General features: G+C 41.4%; 1 protein-coding gene across 2 annotated transcripts in view; it reads left to right on the top strand.

Moving 5' to 3' along the window:
* The window catches only part of FLT1 (fms related receptor tyrosine kinase 1), a 111,784-nt gene that overhangs the window by 58,136 nt on the left and 32,620 nt on the right, over window positions 1-21,028 (top strand). The window contains exons 12-15 of one of the 2 annotated variants that reach the window (XM_054066874.1): window positions 2,861-2,969; window positions 8,847-9,137; window positions 14,174-14,320; window positions 16,241-16,372. In XM_054066874.1, coding sequence (XP_053922849.1) covers window positions 2,861-2,969; window positions 8,847-9,137; window positions 14,174-14,320; window positions 16,241-16,372 — 679 coding nt within the window. Of the gene's footprint in view, window positions 1-2,860; window positions 2,970-8,846; window positions 9,138-9,300; window positions 12,153-14,173; window positions 14,321-16,240; window positions 16,373-21,028 lie in introns of those variants that run through there. The other variant, XM_054066882.1, reaches the window with a different exon arrangement.

The raw sequence follows: 21,028 nt of genomic DNA, 5'->3' as shown, positions 1-21,028 counted from the left end.
TTGCAAATCCAGAGCCTGAAACTCTCTATTGCAAAGCCAGACGATACAAGGCTGTGAGAACTTTCTCTCTTGCTCCTTTTGCAGCACTAGGGAATAGGAAACATGTGACACAGACTGATCTCAAACAGCCATAATTGCTCAATAACCAACAACATGCCAGGGTTGGCTTTGTACACACTGCTTCTCTGGTTGGTTTTGGCTCGCATCCACAATGCAGAACACAGACTGCACCACTGGAGGGCTCACAAACTATTTAAAGAGATGTTATCTTATCCTTATGACTAATTTATATGCTGAAAGATTTATGCAGAGACAGGCTGTCTCTGAAGTATTCTGTTCTGTTGCAAAGTTAGTCTTGCTTTTTCCTAGGCACTGGCTTTCTCTGCCTTAGGTAAACATACAAGTAACTACTCTCTGGCACTGAAGCCTGTATTCATAACATTTATCTCCTTACCCTCCAAAAGATGTTGGTTGCATGGAAGTTGCCTGCTGGGAGTGATACTTGGCCTGTGCTAGAGGAGTATTTGGGACAGTGCTAGTTGGTCAAAACCTAAACAATGCTGGCAAAAAGCTTTCTGTTTAGATTACTGAATTTCAATGATGAGGGACGTTCTCTAGGGTCATTCAATGTGCAAGAAAAGGCATAATCTACATGCACTCCAATCAGTAACTGTAGTCATAATGCTTAACTGTATGCTCAATCCTCAGTGCATTAAAAATAATAATCATATCATAGTGTGCTGGAGCGGTAAAACTCAGGTGGAGTGCACAGTTCTTTTCATTATGAATTGATACTCGGTAGTGTCAAGACAAAATACAGTTTGATAGAACAAAAAATTTCCAAACCATTGGAGTAATTGTGGAAGGAATAAATGACATGTATTTTTCAGGCTCATCAATGCTCCAGTTCTGGGTGTAATAAGATAAAGACAGGTATTCTGGAGTCAGACAGTAAGATCTTCAGTCTACTTCACTGTGCGTTTTAGGTCACTGTTCCTACCTGGGCAAAATTGCTGTGAGGTAATACCAACTAAAGAAAAAAAGGCTATTTTTGTGGTGGAAAATCTGGAATGGCAGAAGCAGTTTTTAACCACCCACATCAGCCCTCTGGCAGACGCTATGGGACTTCCTTCTATTTTGAGTTAGTGTTGATAAAATAGCTGCAGGAACCCTGCCGCTGGGCCCTGTGGCCACACTTTGTGAAATTATGTTTAAAACCTGGAAGGAATTCAAAGAGTGTGACAAAATATAGGCAGGGCTGGACCCATGCTTTATAATTAGGAATTTGTAGAGGTTGGCCTACTGAGCTTAGCAAAACAGGATTATTTTATTTCAAGGGCTGTAATTATCTGTTTGGTATTACTGAGCCTCTTTCATCTCACAGGAGAGCCAAAAAGGTAGGTTAAAAAAATTCTGGCTAGAAATGAGCTGTAGTTGTTAGCAGACAAGTAGCTGACCATTGAGACAGCTTAAAGAGAGTAGAGGTACTGTTAGCATCTTCAATTGGCCATAGGGCAGTCTGCTGAAACAAATAAGGCAAAATCAAACAACTCGACTCTGCTGTGTTTGCTCAGGTAGTAGGAAAGGTAGTAGGCTCTTTCCACTAAAGAATGCTTTGGGAAACCAAAAGATCTGTATTATTTAGGGATTCAACAGGGAGCTTGAGGGTAGCCATGAAGTCTCTGAGTAGGAGACACAGAAGCAGTGCAAATCTTCTGCCAGTTTTTATGTAGAAATGTAGATAACTGGTTTTTATTTATTACTGACTCACCCTCTTGTACTTGTTTCTGGACTCCAGCAATCAGGCAGACTTAAAAGAATGTATTAATTGCACAAAAATTATTTTGAAGCTTTTTAGAAAAGCCAAATAATTCCAAACAACAGGATTCTGTGGCCACACAATTTCCTTTCGTCACTGTCCCAACTCTGCCTGTAACTCCAGCCAACATGTGTTTTACAGAAGAAGCAAAATGAAGACAGAAAACCAGAAGATTAAGCTACTAAGTAGTATCTCAGAGCACCTCCTACTGCTGAGCTCCATATGCATACCCCATGTCTCAGCTCCATATCAGAGCACATCTTAGTTGTTTCTGCAAAGCTTTCTTCTTTCATTTAGTGCCAAAGCCATTAGATCACGTCTTTCCAAGTCTTAATATTAGAGTGGTTTGGGGTTTTTTTCTAGAGCACATCAGATGTTATTGGTTCCTGGCTGTCTAAGGCCTCATGTCACGAGTCATATAACTGTGAAAATGTGTATTATGTTGAATATCTGAAGATGGTGATAGAATACAATGTAAAGTAACCCAACATATTGTATTATTTAATAATAGAAATATTAAGTCCAAGAAGAGGAAATATTACAAAAGGGGATGAGTAAACATATCTTTTGCCCCTGTCATTTCTCACCTGACACTTACTTGAGAAAATGAAAGAGAAATCAAATGCATTTAGTGCCAAAGAGAGCTAATTTTTTCCCAGCATTATCCAAGTGCCTGAGGCATTTCTCACCTATTCCCTTTGCAGTCTGGCTGCCCTACAGACTGCTCATCTCTTCAGGTGAACCACATTGTGTCATGCTTCGTGTTTTGTATATTATCATTACATCAGCAGCAATTCTGGTTATGATGGCTCTGATAGTATAAGAGTCTCCCAAGGAGCTTGTTTTCTGTTATTCTTCCACCTTTTCCAAAACTGCATATGGTGACATCTCCTTTAAACAGCTCCAGCGGTGCCCATCACTGAATGAAAGGAGAGACTGAATCATGGGACTGTCAACGGTGACATAGGACAAAGAGAAGGGAAGCTTTAACTGAGTTTCTGATCCAATGAGAGCTAAATCTCTTCTTTCTTTCTTTTGCAGACCGCTAGCACTCTTGTTGTAGCTGAAGCCAAATCTTCTGGAATCTACAGCTGTGTGGCATCCAATAAAGTGGGAAAAGCAGAGAGAAATGTCAGCTTTATTGTAACAGGTAAGATCTAATCCTGACTACAACCAAATGTGTTTCCCGGTCCTAGGTTTGTAACTGTTAGGCTGTTGTGGCTTTTTCACATAACAGAGTTTGAGAATTGTTGGAATGTGTGCACCTGTAAATTCATACCATGCTTTTGGGTGATCCTGGAAGGGTTTTTCACAGCAACTGGTCTGGATTTCTAAGGAGGGCACCAAATCTGGTGAATGACTCATCCTTCCATCAAGCGTCCCACCATGACACAAATTGCTCACAAATATAGTAACCTGTGATTCCTCCTTTCAAATCACCTAGTCTCTGCTATCATTACATTTGTGAAACTTTACTGTATTTTTATACACGAGTAAGCCACAGTGTCTAAAGCCTCATCTTGCTGCCAGCCAGGAGGTCTCACAACGTAGTGTGCAGAGCAGATCTGCAGGCAGCATGGTGCCAGAGGCTGGGTTACCTGGGCAGCCTCTCACAGCTCTCAGGCGCTATGACAATTTGTAGGTAGAAAAGTGGCAGAGTATATACTACAGTTTTGTTCCCACTTCTGAGAAAGACAGCCTTGGATGTCATTTGGGCAATGACAGTGAGAAGATTGATTATGTTAGCTGCACATATGTTTCCAGTTGTTTATACAGTACTAGATGTATCCAGGTGTTTGCAGGTTCAGAAAGAAATTATTAAATATTTGATTTCAGGAATTACTGAAAAAAAACCTGAATGAGTTTTTAAGAATAACCACTGCATTATTTAGTCTGCAGATGCCGTAACAAATGATTTGTTTTCTGGTGGAAAATGTTATTTTCCACCAGAAAATGTTGACAAAGTGGTAATTCATAGAGCACTTAGGCTGATGACAACTTTCAGTGTTGGCCATTAAAGACATGCAATTCATTCCAAAATATGAAAAAAGACAAGAAGGTTAAAATTTGCTAAACTACAGAAACAAGAACATCATCTCCATGTTCTATTAATGGATGTGAGGAGAATATTTGCCACCTTGAAGATGACTGCTGTCCCTGCTCTCAAATCACAGTTTTGCTTTCATCCCTATCCTTATACTGTGTCTGTTTGGACAGAAAGCTAAACAATGGCGTGTAGTTCTCCGTACATTAACATGCCAATGGAGCTGTAGTCTCATTTTTCTGTGGGGCCTTCACATTTAACTTTGAGCAGTCACTGAGAGTTATTCACTGAGCCCGTTGCTCTTTTAATGTGCAAGATGCTGAATTTGGCCTTCTCTAGCTCTTACTCCTCAGTCTTCAAAATGTCACGCACAAGATCCTGAAATCAGATGATGCTGAAGTGTGATGGGCCTCATTTGCTGTACCCAAATCTCCCTTTCTAAATGTTGATGATGGTTTTGGATATTTACATGAAGGAATTAGTTTCCCTTCTTAGATCTCACATTCTTAGATCTTGACCAAGGATAGAAGGATATCCTTCTCCTTGATACTAAAGCTTGCATGAGAACATGCAGAATGTTATGGCTTCCCTTTGAAGACTCTTGTATTGGCTGGTGTCCAGAAAGAGGAGTCACTACTTCATTACAGATTAGAAATTCTTAAAATCTTGTCTGCTGGAAAACTTTCTGTATAGGGTGGTGAAGTGGAAAGGCATTTCCTTTGGGTTCCTGGAGCTGAGCACTTCAGTTGCATGACATGGAAAGTTCTGATCATCCACCGATGCTCAGTGGCACTGATAGATAGCAATTTGTTTGAACAACTCTGCTGTTTTGTCCTTACAGAAATGAAGTTAAGCTCATTCTTCTAGTTGGTGCATATGGTACATCAGTTTGGCTCGTGTGGTGTAATAACTCTCCAGCAGGCTGAAACCGTCCTGCTGTGACTGGGTAACAGCCTATGTTTCACATCAGTGAAACAAATGCATCCAGCATTTGCCGAAAAACACTTAGAGGGAATAAAAAAAATGAGCACTCTAAATTGCTCTAAATGGATGTGAACAGGACACTGCAAAGTGTCTTTGACTCATCCTTCAGATTATTCTGAAATAATATTTCACATCTCAAGTGGCAGCCTGGGGCTAGTTTTATCTTATGGTGCTGGGTCTGCCAGCACCGTGTGAAGCTAGCCTGAGCCACACAAAAATAAGGGTAAGAAGTGTCTAAGCAGGAGAAGGCGGTTCTTTGAAGGAAGAGGAGCTGCTTCTCTCTTTGAAGGAAGAGGAGCTGCTGCTCTCTTTAAAAGAGACAAGCCAGAAAGAACTCCAAAGAGTGAATGGAGACAAAGCCTGTTCTGAACAGGAAAAATGCCTTTCCTTGTAGGCAGTCTCTTTCAGGCCTTGTCCTGAGGATTAGAAAATGCGTGTGTTCCAGTAATGCAGCTGTGGTGGTGTGAGAAGTCTGTTTTCTGTAGGCAGAAACCATTTGGAATGTGGTGGGAAGGCTGAGCTTCTCCCAGCAACCTTAGTTTGGCCAGCGGCACATTGCACCCTGTCAGGGAGAGGTAGATCTCAGGAAATAAGTGTAGGAAGTTATAGCAGAAAGGACCCAGTAAGAACAAGCTCTTTCTTAAGTTATTGTAAATCTCATTACTTCTGGGCTTGAAGTCCAACTTGCGTATGTGTTTCTGGAAAGTTGAGAGTGGTATAATTTTATACCATGTGCCCTAAGGTGTAAGACATGAAGTTCATGGGCTCTGTTGTAGTTTTCCTTTCCTATGGCCTCTATCATATGGATGTTTTTGCGGTGCCACACTGGCTTATTTCTAAAAACGAATTTTTGTTCAGGGCACAAAAACAGTTGTGAAACCTACAGAAAAGCAATGTGGCAAGATGATGTCTGACAGCTCTCCTGCTTGCTAATACAGAAACAGCCCCTGTAACAACACCGTTATGCCAAACTTATCTGTGGCAACCCCTTCCCTCCAGCCTGCCCCTTTCCCTACATTTTGGGCTGTTTTGCTGGCACACAGCAGGCCCATGGGTGTGTTTGCAATTACAGAGGGTGAAACAGGAACAGCTCTGCCTTATCTCCCTAGTTTCCCAATGTCACTAAATGCATTTTATTTTGAGATTCCTGATGGTGCTTGGCAAAGATAAACAAAATCTTCCATCAGGAAACCTGGGAGCTATTTCCACAGGAAGCTTGAAATCACTAAAGTAAATAAAACCCTTTTACATTATTCCCAGCCACGTTATTTAGCTAGCCTGAGTCTGTAACAATTGGTAAGAGGTGTCATATATTAGGGGGCTCATAGCCTTTAAACAAATTATTCACTTGAAATCCTGAATGTTTTGCTTTTGTCCCTAGATTTATTCAGAAAACAGTCTTTCTTCATAGAAGACACATCTAGGAAGAGCTTCAGACCTGGCAACATGGAAGTTGTTGCAACTATATTATTCTGTTGGCACACTATCCTTTTAAGTTAAAAATAGATCATTTGCCTCAGTCCCAGGGATCCTCAGTTTCATGTTAGGAGTTTTGCTTGGCTCTTCCTAGCTTTTGCTGAGTACTGGCATCTGTGAAAGCCAAAAATGAGCAGTATTTCAGACCCGTACCTTGGCTTTCCCAACACCTATCAGAACAACTGGGGATGTACAGTGAGTAAGACAAAGCAATTTCTTTGATCCAAATACTTACTAACAATCAAAATTTTGCCCCCTTGATGGATTTTATAGTGTGTCTGAATTCAATGCTTTTTACTAAACTCAAGCCTAGTAGTCATTTCATCTAACATAACCCTTAAAGTTAGGTACCTAAGCCTAAGATGATCATGTAGAATCATTTCATAATTAAGCATGAGGGATCAGGATCTCTTGAATTTGACTCATCTTAAGAAAATCGGCTGCATTGCCCTCTGGAGATGCCGGTGTCACTCCATGGCCTGTAAAATTTTGTCCATACACAAAACAACTGTATTCAAGTATGTGTCTATGTTTTGATGGCTTAGGTTAAATATTCTGTACCTCTCTGAAGGGAAGTTTCATCTTAGTAGCACTCCCAGACAACATGTTTTTAACTGAGACCAAAATCTGGCATCATGCACCCTTAAATATCAGAAAGGATGTCGGTGATAGTCACTCATAAACTAAATCTAGTTTTTCTTACAGTTTTGTTTGCTGGAGAGAGGCAAAAAAGATGTCCCAATGAAACAGAAGAAGAAAATAGTCAACATACAAAATTTAATATCCAATCTAATATCTTAGGGTCACTGCCTCGTTTAGGTTTATCTTTGGACTACACACCTGAACTACAGCTTGTGACAGGCACACACTTTGCAAGGACGCAATGAATGCAACCAACAGAAATCAGGCTTCTCCCTGGAAAGCATCTGGCAGGGGAAATTTCAGTCCAGGACTTTCAGGAGCTCATTTACACTATGTTTAACACTAGGGGCTAAATGTCGAAAAGGGGAGTTACTGATGCCAGACTTTCAACAGGCAGAACTTTGCCTGAAAGGCAGAGGTGAGCAGGTCATATTCATTGTCCCCCTAGGGAAGCAAAGCAGCTCAGTTTGGGGACTTAGGGAGAAGTTTTCTGATGGATTGTTCAATAAGTGAAAGAGATTATTGAAAGGAGGTGTGGGATATCGTTCACTGAGATATACTGCTTACGTGTTCCTGCTGCTGTGGCGTTAACCCCAAAGCAACGTTGGTAAGCATGGACCCAAATGAAAGTTGGCATTAAGCTGTTCATACTCTAATAGGCAAGAAAAAAAGGCATAATTCTCCCTTATGAAAGACAAACCCATTCTTATGATTTTGAGTCAAGTTCATAGCCAAATCCCATAGCAATTAGCAGCAAAAGAACAATTGAAAATCACCAAAGTCAATGTCACTTGACTGAGAAGAAGGAAATGACTTTATCAGAAAATTGGCTACAAATAAATGAAGAGTGGTTGCATTCTAGGAGTAAAACTTGGAAGTGCTTTCTCTCAGGAACTTATTTCTACTTTCACTGAGGTCAGTGGCATAACTCTCCGTCACTGGAGGGATGAGGCCCAGGTAGAGACAGCCGAGAGGCATTTAGTATTGCTGTGGGTCTGCTCCACTCCCCAGCTGGACTAACGTTAGAATGAACTGCAAACATGGCTTTTTCAAGTATGACTTTTTACATTGTCAGCTAAATTATTCCTGCCTGAACTATCTGCTATGAAAAATCCTTATGAAAACTTAAGTCATATTTACACTTATCAAATGTAGGTGCGATGATCCTTGATTTCTCTTAGATGGAAGTAATATTCATCTATGTTTAATGCCAAGCAATCTGAATAGAGTGATTTTCATCCTAGTGCTGCCTGCCCACAGCTGGCCACCCAGGCCAGCAGGTCCTGTTTCTACTTTCCTGTTAGGTGGCTGGCACGCTTTAAATGCGTGGAGGGTAAATACCTCTGTTTGAAGGGAAATCTCAGGTTTCTCAGGATTTAAAATGTTTTTAAGAAATAGACAGATTTGTCTGAATACACATGAAGAGCAAGAAAACAATATAACCTAGCATGATGAGCTGCAAAATTTTTCTACTGTCCTCTTGAGATTAATTTTCTCTCGTGCAGTTCACAAGCTGGAGCAGAGATCAGAACTTTCCTCCTTTTTTGTAGTTCCACTGTGCTGTCTTTAAATAATTTGGCTTTTTTGGTACCTTGCCCTAGCCTGTCTTAACTTGGCGTAACATTTGTACAAACTCATTGCTTCCAAGAGCGACTTCAGTTTAAACCAACTGATGTCTGAGCCCAAGTATCTCATAGCTCCAAGGCAAATCATCAGAATAGCTAGAGCCTAGTATAAGAAAGGAAAGATTAGAGACTTCAGCAGGAAGACAATGGCTTTGATTAGTTCAAAGGCTTCCTGATAAAAGGGGGAAATATACTCCGTGTTAATTTTGGCTTATTCGTTTCATATAAACTAAAAAGTGTTCTTGATTTTTGACAGATGTACCAAGTGGATTCCATATTAGTTTGGCAAAAATGCCCATTGAAGGAGAGAATTTGATATTGTCCTGTTCAGCCAACAAATTCCTGTACAAAGACATTGCTTGGATTTTACCGAGGACAGTCAACAATCAAACGAAAGCAAAAAGGTCTCTCAACAAGGAGTACTCTATCACCCTCACTCTGACCATCAAGAACGTTTCCCTGGCACATTCAGGAACCTATGCCTGCCGAGCAAGGAACATATACACGGGAAAAGAAGTGCTTCAAAAGAAAGACGTTACAATCAGAGGTGAGCACTGCAACAAAAAGGCTGTTTACTCTCGGATCCTCAAATATAAAAGCACAAGAAATGATTGTACAGCACAAAGCAATGTAAAACATTAAAGGACTCATTAAACAGTAACAGGTGTCTCATATCATCTTGATTTTTTATTGCTGTTGCTACCTTTCAGGCCCTGAGGTGGTGCACATTTCCCCATGGGCTGGACGTAGGAGGAGTAGCAAACAAAATCGTAACGCATGAGCTTCCAGTTGAGTTCAGACGGGTGTTTTCCGCTTTGACAAGGCACGTGGAAGTTGGGGTTTGGAAGATCCCCTGTGCTACCATTTGCATGTTGTTATTTTTTCTCTTGCTGTCTCCTACTGAGCAATAAGGAAACCTTTGGATCAATCTTTCCTTCCACTTTGATATCGGCCTCGTCAAAAGTGTCAAAGCTGAATAAACTGATTAACTTTAAAAACTGCTGTTTTCAGTCAACAATGGACATTTAATAAGTTAACTTTAATGTGCAGAATGAGCACAATTCAGTTTGAGATTGACTGGACTATATATTTTTTATTTTAATCTGATCTTGATGGACTTATAAATATTACCTGCTGAGCAAGTTCTAATGCTTATTTATTTGAAATTATTTTCTACACTAAAGTACATTAATCTTAAAAAGTATCTTCTAAAGGAAGTATGCAGGGAAGAAATAAAAATGTTGGTATAATGCACAGGCCTATCATATCGTTTATAATAATGATGATTTTAGAACTGACAAACGTGAATCATGTTTCTCAAAATAAATCCAGGTAGACTTCCAGTTGCTGTGTTGGTCAATTTTTACAGTCAGTTCTGCACTAATGTAAAAAGCTACTGATGAAAGTGTAAGTATTGCTCCTGGCCTGAAGATACAGGAATTTGTGATGTTGTAATTATTTTATTAAATGAGAAATATTACACTAACACAACTGACAAGGTTGCATCCAGCACAGTGAGTTGTTTAATACATTTTTTAAAACACAAATTAAAAATTGAAGCCATTAAAAATATTCATTGCTTTTGGTATGCAAATGACAATTGGATTTATTATGGGGATTAAGAACCAGCCAAACCACTGAAGGAGAATTAAGGACAACCTAAAACTTCCTTGTGAGCATTTCCCCTTTTTTTTCCTTTGTCATGATTTTACTATGAGATGTTTCTGTGTTTTATAAATTCTGTATAAGGAAGAAGTTATTTTTAATAGATCTGATGATAACTTTATTTTTTTACAATACATGGCTTTTATTATTTTGGTTACACTTATGATTGATCATTTATATAGCAAATGCATAAGCCATAACTAGACAGATCATAGCGACCAAAATAGCTACAGCAAAGGAACAAAGTGGCTGTACTTTTAAAATAGAGGGTGACAACATGACAGTTTCTTGCGCTTGGGAACTCACCAGACTATTTCCTCCTTTAGGTATCGAGACTGTGTCCCACGGCTAAACTTGTCTTTCACGTGGGAATTGCTTTTGTCAAGTGTGAAAGGGTAAACAATAGCATTTCCCCATAATGCCAGTTTCATGGAGCCTAAAATGCTTAGAAAACAATTGATAACCTGGAAGTTGTCAGAGTAAAGAAAAGAATAATCATTTATATCTTGAAATGTCACCTATGGCCTGCTTGTATACAGTAGCTCTTTTGTTCATTATTAGTGTGATGGCTTCCAAAAACAATGTGTTCTTGCAAAAGGACCTGGGTCTCTTTTTCTAAAATATGCCTAAAAAGCGAGCAAAGTCATTGGTGACTGCTTAAAAATGGGACAAGTGCACTCTTTAGCATTTGCAAGTCTTCAAAAGAATTACAAAAGAGAATCCCCCTTTTTAGGAGACTATTGTGTGAGAAGACATTTGATGGTAAAGTAGGCGGTAATGCCAGGATGTTACAAATTTTCCATGGCCTTGAGAGCTGGAGTGTGATGACTTGTGGTAGCCAGTTGCCAGGCAATATGAGTTTGGGTCAAAAAAAAGAGAGATGTGGCAATTAGACTGTTCCTTCACAAAATTGTTTTGAATTACGATTATGTGTATCACTGCTGGGTGGATGTTCTGCCAGACTGGTCTCGACCAGCACTAGGAGGGCCACACTGTGCAAGGATGTTGTAACATCCTGATATGGCTGCCCGTGTTGGGAGGCACAGAGAAACCTCACTGGAAACGTTTGAGGAAAGCAGTTCCTGGAGGCCAGATAAAAACTACTGATGTCACTTTTGATGTCCTCAGATAACTGGAGAATCTCATCAGTTTGTGGAGTTTCTCTGCCTTCTGTTGTGTAATATATTATTTAGGGAGAAAGGTGTGTATTATATTTCTTTTTTAAGTGTTAAAATTAAAGCTTGTATTTATATTTTTGTACTGATTAATAAAAATAAGTGAACAGACTACATAATCATAATATTAGTGGGGGGAAATGGATGGACTGTAACAGTAAACCCCAAAATGAACAAATTGTAATGTTTTCCCCTTGTTTGCTATTGTTTACTTTTCCCCGCTTACCACCCCAGGTCAGCTGAGTGCTCTGACACCAGCCTCCCCTTGTTCCCCTTGTGACCTCCCTGTCACTCCCCTGGGCCAAGCTCTGCCTACAATGAAGTTCTTGGGGCACTGAGAGCAGAGTTTGACCTGGCAACGCAGCATTTGTGGGCAGGCAGGAAGGCTGGGGATGAGTGTAGGGGGCTGCTCTGGATGCTTTGTGCATGCTGGTGGCCAGGGCAAACCCTTAGCTTTGAGGTGAGCAGAGTGGGATGTTGAAAACTGCCCCCCTTGACTTCACTGCAATAAATGAATGGGAGAAAATGGGTGGTTTGCAAAACAGAATAATCCTCAGGTTGACCAAGTCCTTGAAAAATCAGCTGATTGCATCAGAAAAATTATTGAAAGTATGTGAATGGTGACTTAAGTTTTAAGCAAAAAAGTTTTTCTTAATATGAAAACCCATTTTTAGTGTATGGCTATAAAGAAATTAAAAATAATCACAAATAACTCACAAAATGTGTGATTTGCCTTTGTTGTGTCATCTTGTTTGCCTTCATTTTGGATGTCTGGGCTGGGGTGTCCATCAGGGACCACTGATAAATATGAACGGTGGAGCTCTTTGCATCATGCGTATATGGACATGTTTCAGATGGTGCCTGTGTTGTGAAAAATGAGAATGGTGCAAAAATCAAGGCAAGGTATCAATGAGAAAAGCAGTCTTCTTGGCTGCAAGGCAAATATTGTCGACCATGTCATTGCGTAGGTATTTGATGAAGAATTTACTTTATGGCCTCTCTCATGGGAAGAGAGAACAAATTGTCTACCACGCTGTAAACAAAAAATAGCATGACCTGTGGAAATCACAGACTTGCAACTCAGAAAAGCCCAAACTGGTCTTTGCAAAGTCATGACTATGCTGGAATTCATTTCAAAGGGTAAGAGCACAGCAAAGACAGCCTACTTTAAATGTGCTTTTAGTACTGTGGGGTTCGTGTACACTGCATAAGTTGGTGGTACATAGGTGCTTCATTTTTCTGGAGAGTTTTTATTTACAGCTGGCAACAGAATGATTGTGAACGTGGAAATGTCTGATAGTCAGTTTTTCTAAAAGAACAGAGAATAATCTTCCAAACACACAGGGTCAGATATACAGTTGATATTATACTTGAACTTCGTGTATTGGTATGTTTTGCAGTCCAAAAGAAAGTATTCACAAAGAGGTTTGGGTTGCATTGTCTTTGTTTGTTTCAAGTTTTGTAACGTGTGTCTTACCATGTCAGTAGCTGCTGATCCTGGCAGTGTCCTTGAAGGGAAAGACTGCAAATAATTGGTTGGCAAGAATTTGAGGGAATCTGCAGAGCATCTTCATATGTGAGACTGCTCAGGAGCTCCCTGTATTCTCCATCACTGCTTTTAAGGGACCAAAATACCAGAAATTATCATGACAGTTGCAAATATGACAGAAAGATGTTGTCATATAATGTGCCTCAGTGTTGCAAATATCTTGATCTTTGTCAGAACAACCTTTAGCTTTACATTAAATGGGAGAAGAAGTGGCAAAGGGTTGAAATGAAGATGAGAAAGATTCATTGTTTTACTTCTTTCAAGGATGACTTTAAAATGATGTTTGTAGAGTGTTGTTGAAATGCCCTTCTGGGAGGCCCTTCTGGGAGGCAGAAGAAGAGTTGACATGCTGTCAATAATTATTGTCACTGACTGTCATGGAAATGTGTTCTATTACATTGTATGCATATGAGTTTCAGTAGATAAAAGAGCAGTGGTGTTGCTATGATATATGGACTGCTAGCACTCATCTTCATCCCCTGACATCAGGGTTTCCAGTGTCCGTGGGCTGCCGGAGGACATGGACACATTTCTCAGCAACAGAGTTATGGCAGGCAGGCTGTGGTGTGGTTTGGCCATGCCTTATTGCATTCAGCCAAATACATGAAACGTAGAAGTGGAAGAACTTATGAAGACTTTAGGACATGTAACACAAAGCTTTTGTGCTTATAGTTGGTTTCTGGGTTTAGATTGTGTGAGTCTACTGAATACAATTTGTAAGTGTACTTTTTAAAGTAAGTAAATTATAGAAGACACATTTTTAGGTATTGTGATGTACAGAACTGTGTGGGACTGTCAGTGTTGCGAAGATACTCTGCTTTGAGTGTGTCCTGTTGATTTTTAAATACTTTGGTGTCACAGTTTGTTTCTCCTGATGATGTGAAATCCTGAGCTTTCATAGGAACTCATTGCTTTTGATAAACAAATGTGGTTAGTAATGGAACTGAGGAAATCTTTTAAACAATGTCATCGCTGTGTCTTCATTGGTCATCATAACCTGCTATTGCTGAGTAATGGGAGTACTCTGTACACACCGAATGCTCTTAAGCAAACTGGAACAGCAAATCAAATGTGTGAACAATGAACTTGGTAGAACAGCCATAGCTGTTTACATCAGTAAAATGCTGGTATGAAAGATGATTAAACCCCCACAGTTACAAGAATGTAAAACAGAGGTGTTGTTTTGTCTTGTAGCTCAAGAGGCACCAGCTCTGCTGCGGCACCTTATGGATCAGACAGTGAACACCAGTAACTCTGCCATGTTGGAGTGCCAGGTTCATGGCATTCCTGAGCCTCAAATAACCTGGTTTAAAAACCATGAGGAAATACAGCAAGAATCAGGTGAGAGCTCTGTATACTCCCCTATCTTTTACAGCCTTTTTATTTGCCCCATCTGCCTTAGGTAGCCATTTGCAAGGTCATTTGCATCGGTACCAGGACATAAGGAAGCAATCTTGCCTGGGCATTACAGATGGGCAGGCAGCAGCACAGGCACTCCAGGATATTCTGTCTCACTCCAAAACCTACCTAGTCGGGAGGTGTAGACACAACAGGCCTCTATGGAGGCAGTAGGGAAAAGAAGACAAATCTCCAGGAAAACATATTTCTCTCCATTTACTATAGAGGGAGCCTAAGGATCAGTTGTCTTGGCCAGCATATAGCTAGGCAAGAGGAAGACAAGCTTGTTTGGTGTGTATAGGAGTGCCATGGGGAGTCTGTAGTTAGGCACGCAAAGTCTGTTCTTGATTCACAACGTAGTCACCAGAGTAATTCCATATCTGGAGCCTCCAAATCCAAAATATGTCTGCTGGCAGTAGAGAATCCAGATCTCACAGAGCAGGAAGGAACAGCTTTCCAGGTGGCATGCTGCAGCTGCGGAAAATCTTTGGGAGATATTTACTGATGTATCCAGAATATGACTTCAAAGATCAATGAGGCCACGTGTCCAGCTCTGATGGCACAGAGGTCATGGAAATGTTCCTTGGAGATTTCAGGTAGAGATGAATGATGAGAAGAAAGGCAAAATCTTTCCCATTGGAGTTCATCCACATTCAGATCAGAAACACACGGTTTACAGGTTCAGCAAAAATGTTCAAGTTGGTTTGGTAAGTAGGAACTTGAGTCTTGAGTGTAGTCTTCATAACAATGTTATAGAAAGCTTGTTTTTAAAGTTCTGTCCTGTGTTATTGGAAATTAGTATAACATGAATAAAGGCAACAGGGAAAAACTGAGGATTTCTCAAAGTAAGTTATAAGCACTTGCAGAATGCAAGCATCAGCACTAAGCATAGTCTAGAGCCAGATTCCATGAAGCTTTAGAGTGACCACACGGTTGTAACACATGTTACTAGCATTATCTTCTAAAATGAGTACTATAAGTCTAACATGAGCGTAATGCAACTCGTAAGGTTAGAAGCCAGGAATATGTCTTTAGAAGGTAGGTCAGAGCACTTTAGTTAGGTGCCTGAAATAGATGGTGGGAATATGTTTTGATGAGGCAGTAGTTCTGATGGAGCCAAACACACAAGTGTGTACTTGACTGCACATTTCCTGGCTATACAGTGCCATAAAAGCAGTCTTGAGCCAAATCTGCTCTCTGCCTCTTCCTTGCTTGCTGGAGTATTGCCCAAGCTGGTGTCTGGGCTGACCCAAGTGGAATAAATGCAGTGTTGAAAACTTCAGGTAACTCCTATGTTTTAGGGTACACTTCACAGGACCTCTCTTTGCACTGTCTGGGGTCTTTCTGCAAAGGGGACCATACTGGACTTTCTGCCCAGTGTCCAATACCACATGGGCAAGTAGGATTTGGAGTAAGTCTGCTGCCCACAAAGCCAGTGTGGACACACGGAACTGGTTCTTGGAAGTGCTCAAAGGCGTGAGCTGCTTCTGATGCAGATCTACACCTGTAAGAGTGGTGGCTGAGTAGTCGGACCACCCATTTTCCAAAAGTTGGAAACATACTGAAGAACTTATTTGGATTAAAGTCTAGGCACAGTGCTAATCAATATACACAATACCAAGTGTTCCCAAGATCATTTCCTTAGGCTGAGCTTTTTCACTCACACGAATGCTTTGTAAACACTGATTTCCAAAAGATCCCAAAACATCCAAGTATATCTGGCTTTGCAGCAGAAAGCATTCTGCTGTGCACTCTGTGGCTCAGATTTCTTTTGAGAAGAACTTGAAGCAGATATTGTTACACAAGGGCCTGGTTTTGTTTATATCCTGGCTCCCTCTCATTGCAAAATATTTCATTTCACAGGAATAATTTTAGGGCCCGGAAGCCGAATGCTGTTTATTGAAAGAGTAAAAGAAGATGATGAAGGACTTTACCAGTGTATAGCCACCAACTTAAAAGGGTCTGTGGAGAGTGCAGCATATGTCACAGTACAAGGTAAAGCATGACATTAAATGGGAAGAGCAGCCTTGCCAGTGTGATGTTCCTACTCAGGCTGGAAGGGCGGAGTATGACTTGGGACTTATGATCTCTGAAGGCAGTAATTTGAAGGAAGTCCTAGCAAGGGAAGTGTACCAGGTTGGAAAGGAAGCCTAGCAGGAAATACTAACTCAGAGTGTGTTTACACTGACCTAAAAAGAAGAATTGCTTCAACCCAACAAAGAACAGGTCAGGGTAGAAGACAAATGTAAATTTAGTATCATCAAAACAAACGAAAAACACTGCTATCCACTTGTTTTCCCATCTCAGGTTAATTCCAAAGAAATTAGGGGCCTGAGATATTTTCATTTGTTTATTTTCAAAGTAAAGTGAGCTGCCAAATTGGACTAAGAGATTTTAGCCGAGCATAGCTTTGCATGCATTTTTCAAAGGTACCTGTAAAAACTAAGCATGACCTAACTATTTCTGTAACCATTGCTTGATTTATTCTGCTGTTCATTTAAATGTCCAGTGTTGTTCTGCCTTCTGCCAAGCTTGACTCAGGCCTGTGGCAGTGACTTCTATCAAGTAATCTTACATTGTATGAAAATCAGTTTAATTCAGTGACTTTTCAGTTTCATTGAATACCCTTTTGGTTCATATATTATGAGATAAGAGAAGTAGGATAACATTCTCCATATAAATCAGTGGCATATATGAGCTGAATTTGACATAACCTGTCTTATTGATCTCATGTGTTAAGTAAATAGTCCTAAATGCATTTAGTTTCTTTTTATAGAAGACTATTTGACTACCACCAGGTCTCTCAGGCAGGGATTATGTCTTTGTGGATGTTCTCATACAATTGCTGAATAATACTGAGTATTTGAATACTACCCTACAGCAGAAGAACATTACTGCTAGTAAATCAGTATTGACTTCCTGCCGTGAGTGTGATCATCGTTGCCAATACAATGATGTTTTTTGCTTTAAAAGATCAAAGAAAAGTGTATATATGAGCTGGCCTAGCTAGTGTAATGAAGGAGTTAAAAACACCTGTCTTCTTATGAATAATGCTAAGGTTTTATGACTGCTATTATAGCTAATAGAATAGCTTGTGCCTAAGGGCTTGCTGTCCAATGCATCCTACTAATTGATAGTCCTGGACAACGTAATTCATTACGGTATTGATTTTTAACATCATTGTGTCTTGGCAATTTGTTACAACCGCAAGCATTCTGTCAGACAGCTTCTAGGAAGTCATATGTCCTTGCCCATGATCCAGAAAAGAGGAGAGACAGCAACCAGGAAGGCTTCTACTCTGGTTACATGTCCTAGGGGACGACTGGCAATGTTCTTGTGCGAATCCTGTGGGAGCTTTTAGATAAGCAAGAGATGAAGTCTACTTTATTAAAATTTATAGCTTTGAGACTGGATGTGAAAAAGAGAGAGAGTTTGTTTTATCTAGTATGATCAAGGAAAATGCCTTTCCACCCTCTCTCTTCCTACTGTCTGAAGGGACATAACTGGAAGCTTTTTCACTCACCCTGGAGCATCTGTTCTTCTCCCAGGGAATGGCAGCCTTTCACCCCCCCTCCGAGCCTAAAGGAATGAGATCAGACTTTAAATGTAGAGTTCTTTCTAGGCTTTGCCATTTGCTTGTCTTTCTGAGAAATGCAGACCACGCGACTGCCACTGTGAGCACCAAAGTCTCCCCTCCATCTCAGCAGCTTCTGGAGTGCAAGGCTGCAGATCAAAGGGAGCGGAGCAATATCTCATGTCGATGGCTGTGTTTAGCAGATTGGAAGAGTAGTTTGTGAATGAGTCAGGAAGGAAACTGTCTGCTCTCTTTATTTCCTCTGAAAAAAACATTCTTATACTCACTGATAAAACAATGTGTTATTTTTGTATCCGAGATGGATGAATGGATGGTGGAATCCAAGGGCCGTCTTTAAATAATCACAATCCATCTTTGGTTTGGAAGCCATGCTTTCTAGGCTGTCTAAGAAGGAGAGGAGAGACGTTTGTGGAAATGTCAGTGAGCTGTCCACTTGCTCTTGGCTGAGGAATTGAAGAGGCAGAGAATCTGCAAGGACAGAACAGGAACAGCAAATGACTGCCAGAATACCCAGCAGACGGGGGGGGACTGTGGCACTAAAAACTTGAGGACACAAGCTGCTGGAACGCGGATTGTCTTGGGCAGCTCTCCTCTGCTGGGGGTACCTGGCTACGCAGCATCTGCCCTGCTTGAAGAGCAGACCATTTGCCATGAAAGCCTTGCCCTGCTTCTCCTCCTGGGAACCTTTGCACACCCTCTTCTGTGGGAGCCAGTGATACAGCTGGCTGCAGAGCTGCTGCACCATTTGAAGGGGAGGTGTTGACAAAGAAACAGGTCACCTTTCACAGGTCATGCTCCCTGAAATCCAGATGTATAACAAGCAAATGAATGCAGCAATATGTACTGTCTTAAAGCTGATGCTTGGTAATTTAATGGGACTGCTGCTGATGAGAAAGAAAAACATCACATTGTTAAGCATGCACTGAACTGTTCCAACACTATGAAAAGGGTGTTTGCTTTTTAAATAACTGTCTATTTTTCTGTCTATCTACCTCTATGACTCTGTGTCTCAAGAAGTTGTTGTGTCTTTTGGGTCACTGACTGAAGTCGTAAGGAAAGTTCTCATAAAGTTTAACTGGAATTTCCTCAGCTACTTGAATGAAGTTCAGCCAGGGTTGTGTGAGTGACTGTAAAAGAAAAGGTGAACACCAGTGGACACTTGGAATCTTGTTACCTCACAGAAAGACCAGATGGGACTGGAAGAGAGCCCTGGAGGTCTCTAGCTCAACCTCAGCTCAAACCAGGATCATCACCAACACTATATCCAGTTAGTGATGGCTTCATCTGGCCAGATCATGAAAACCTCCATGGATGGAAATTCCCCAGCATCTCTGAGCACCCATCCTAATGCTTCACTGCTGTGATCATGGGATCAGAAAGATTAAGCAGAGTAGATCACATTGGTGTAGCAATAAGGGAGGCTTTGGGTGGTGTTGGTACTGCAGGCATTTCTTTTTCCCTGGTTGACACCTGATGCAGAGCTGCACCTCGATGTTCAGAACTGAAATTCTAAAGACATAGCCTGTGCTAGTGCAAGGCTTAGGCTTGTGCCTGGAAGCGTAAGCGCATTAGTCCAGGCTCTTGGCCTCACATGCCTGCATGGTCCTGGTGGCTTCTGTAGCTACTGAGAGAGAGAAGCTGCCACTGGTGGCAAGTCATCTCTTGCCCCCTCCTTGCATCTCTGCAGCACTGCAGAGACATGGGATACAGGTGGGGACAATGACTTTCAGAGGGGTCTGAGGCAGGAAGGGGGCTGCTGCTTGATACATTGAATCAGGAAGATGGGGCAGAGCTGGACAAGAGGTAAAGTCTAATGAGGTAATTGGTGGGTAGAGAACCAGGAGAGGTATAAAGAGGAGCCAGAAATCTTGGACTACCTGGCAGAGAGAAGGATTTAATAGAATCATAGTATCTCTAGGTTGGAAAATACCTTTGAGATCATCAAGCCCAACTGTACCTGTCCACTACTAAATCATATCCCTAAGCAATTAATCTACCTGCCTTTTAAACACCTCCAGAGATGGTGACTCAACAACCTCCCAGGGCAGCCTGGTCTAGTGCTTGATAGCCCTTTCAGTAAAGAATTTTTTCCTAATGTCCACTCTGGATATTCTGCCTCATAAGACTTGTTCTCCAGCCCCTTCACCAGCTTTGTCGCTCTTCTCTGGACACGCTCCAGACCTCCATGTCATTCTTCTAGTGAGAGGCCCAAAACTGAACACAGTACTCGAGGTGCGGCCTTACCAGTGCAGGGGCAGAATGACTTCCCTGGACCTGCTGGCCACACTGTTTCTGATACAAGCCAAGATGCCACTGGCCTTCTTGGCCACCTGGGCACACTGCTGGCTCATGTTCAGTCGGCTGTCAACCAACACCCCCAGGTCCTTCTCTGCCACACAGTTTTCCAGCCAGTCTTCTCCAAGCCTGTATTGCTGCGCAGCGTTGTTATGCCCCAAGTGCAGGACTTGGCACGTGGCCTTGTTAAACCTCATCCCATTGGCCTCAGCCCATCGATCCAGCCTGCTCAGATCCCTCTGCAGAGCCTCCCCACCCTCAAGCAGATTAACACTTCTGCCCAGCTTGCTGTCATCCCTGAATTTACTAAGGGCACATTCAATCGCTTCATCCAGGTCATTGTTAAAGGTACTGAACAGAACTGTGCCCTGGGGCACTTGTGACCAGCCTCGATTTGTTCTTGCTTACAGCCTCTCCAGACTCTGCTAATCCTAATCCCTCTTCTGAATGTTCCTGCCTGTTCTGCCTCAAATCAAACCTTTTTCTACCCAGCTGAGAGGCACTCAGCCAGCTCTAGCTGCAAAGCAAGATGAGGAATCTGGCATTTAGTAACCCAACCCAACTCCAAAAACTTTTTTCTGGTTGCCTGAATTCACTGGGCCGTTTCAAAGACAGCCCCTTCATGGCTCTTCACTAACTCACGGGCAGCATACGGTACCAGCCAGGAAGTTGCTGCCTTCTACCCTAAGACTGGCTCTATCGTGTGCACAGGTTTTCTGAGTCCTGCCATATGGAGCAGTGGCAAGAAATGAATGTTCAGC

The sequence above is a fragment of the Cuculus canorus genome, chromosome 1, assembly GCF_017976375.1.
Source record: "Cuculus canorus isolate bCucCan1 chromosome 1, bCucCan1.pri, whole genome shotgun sequence".
NCBI lineage: Eukaryota > Metazoa > Chordata > Aves > Cuculiformes > Cuculidae > Cuculus > Cuculus canorus.
This window is presented reverse-complemented; position numbering and strand designations above follow the sequence as displayed.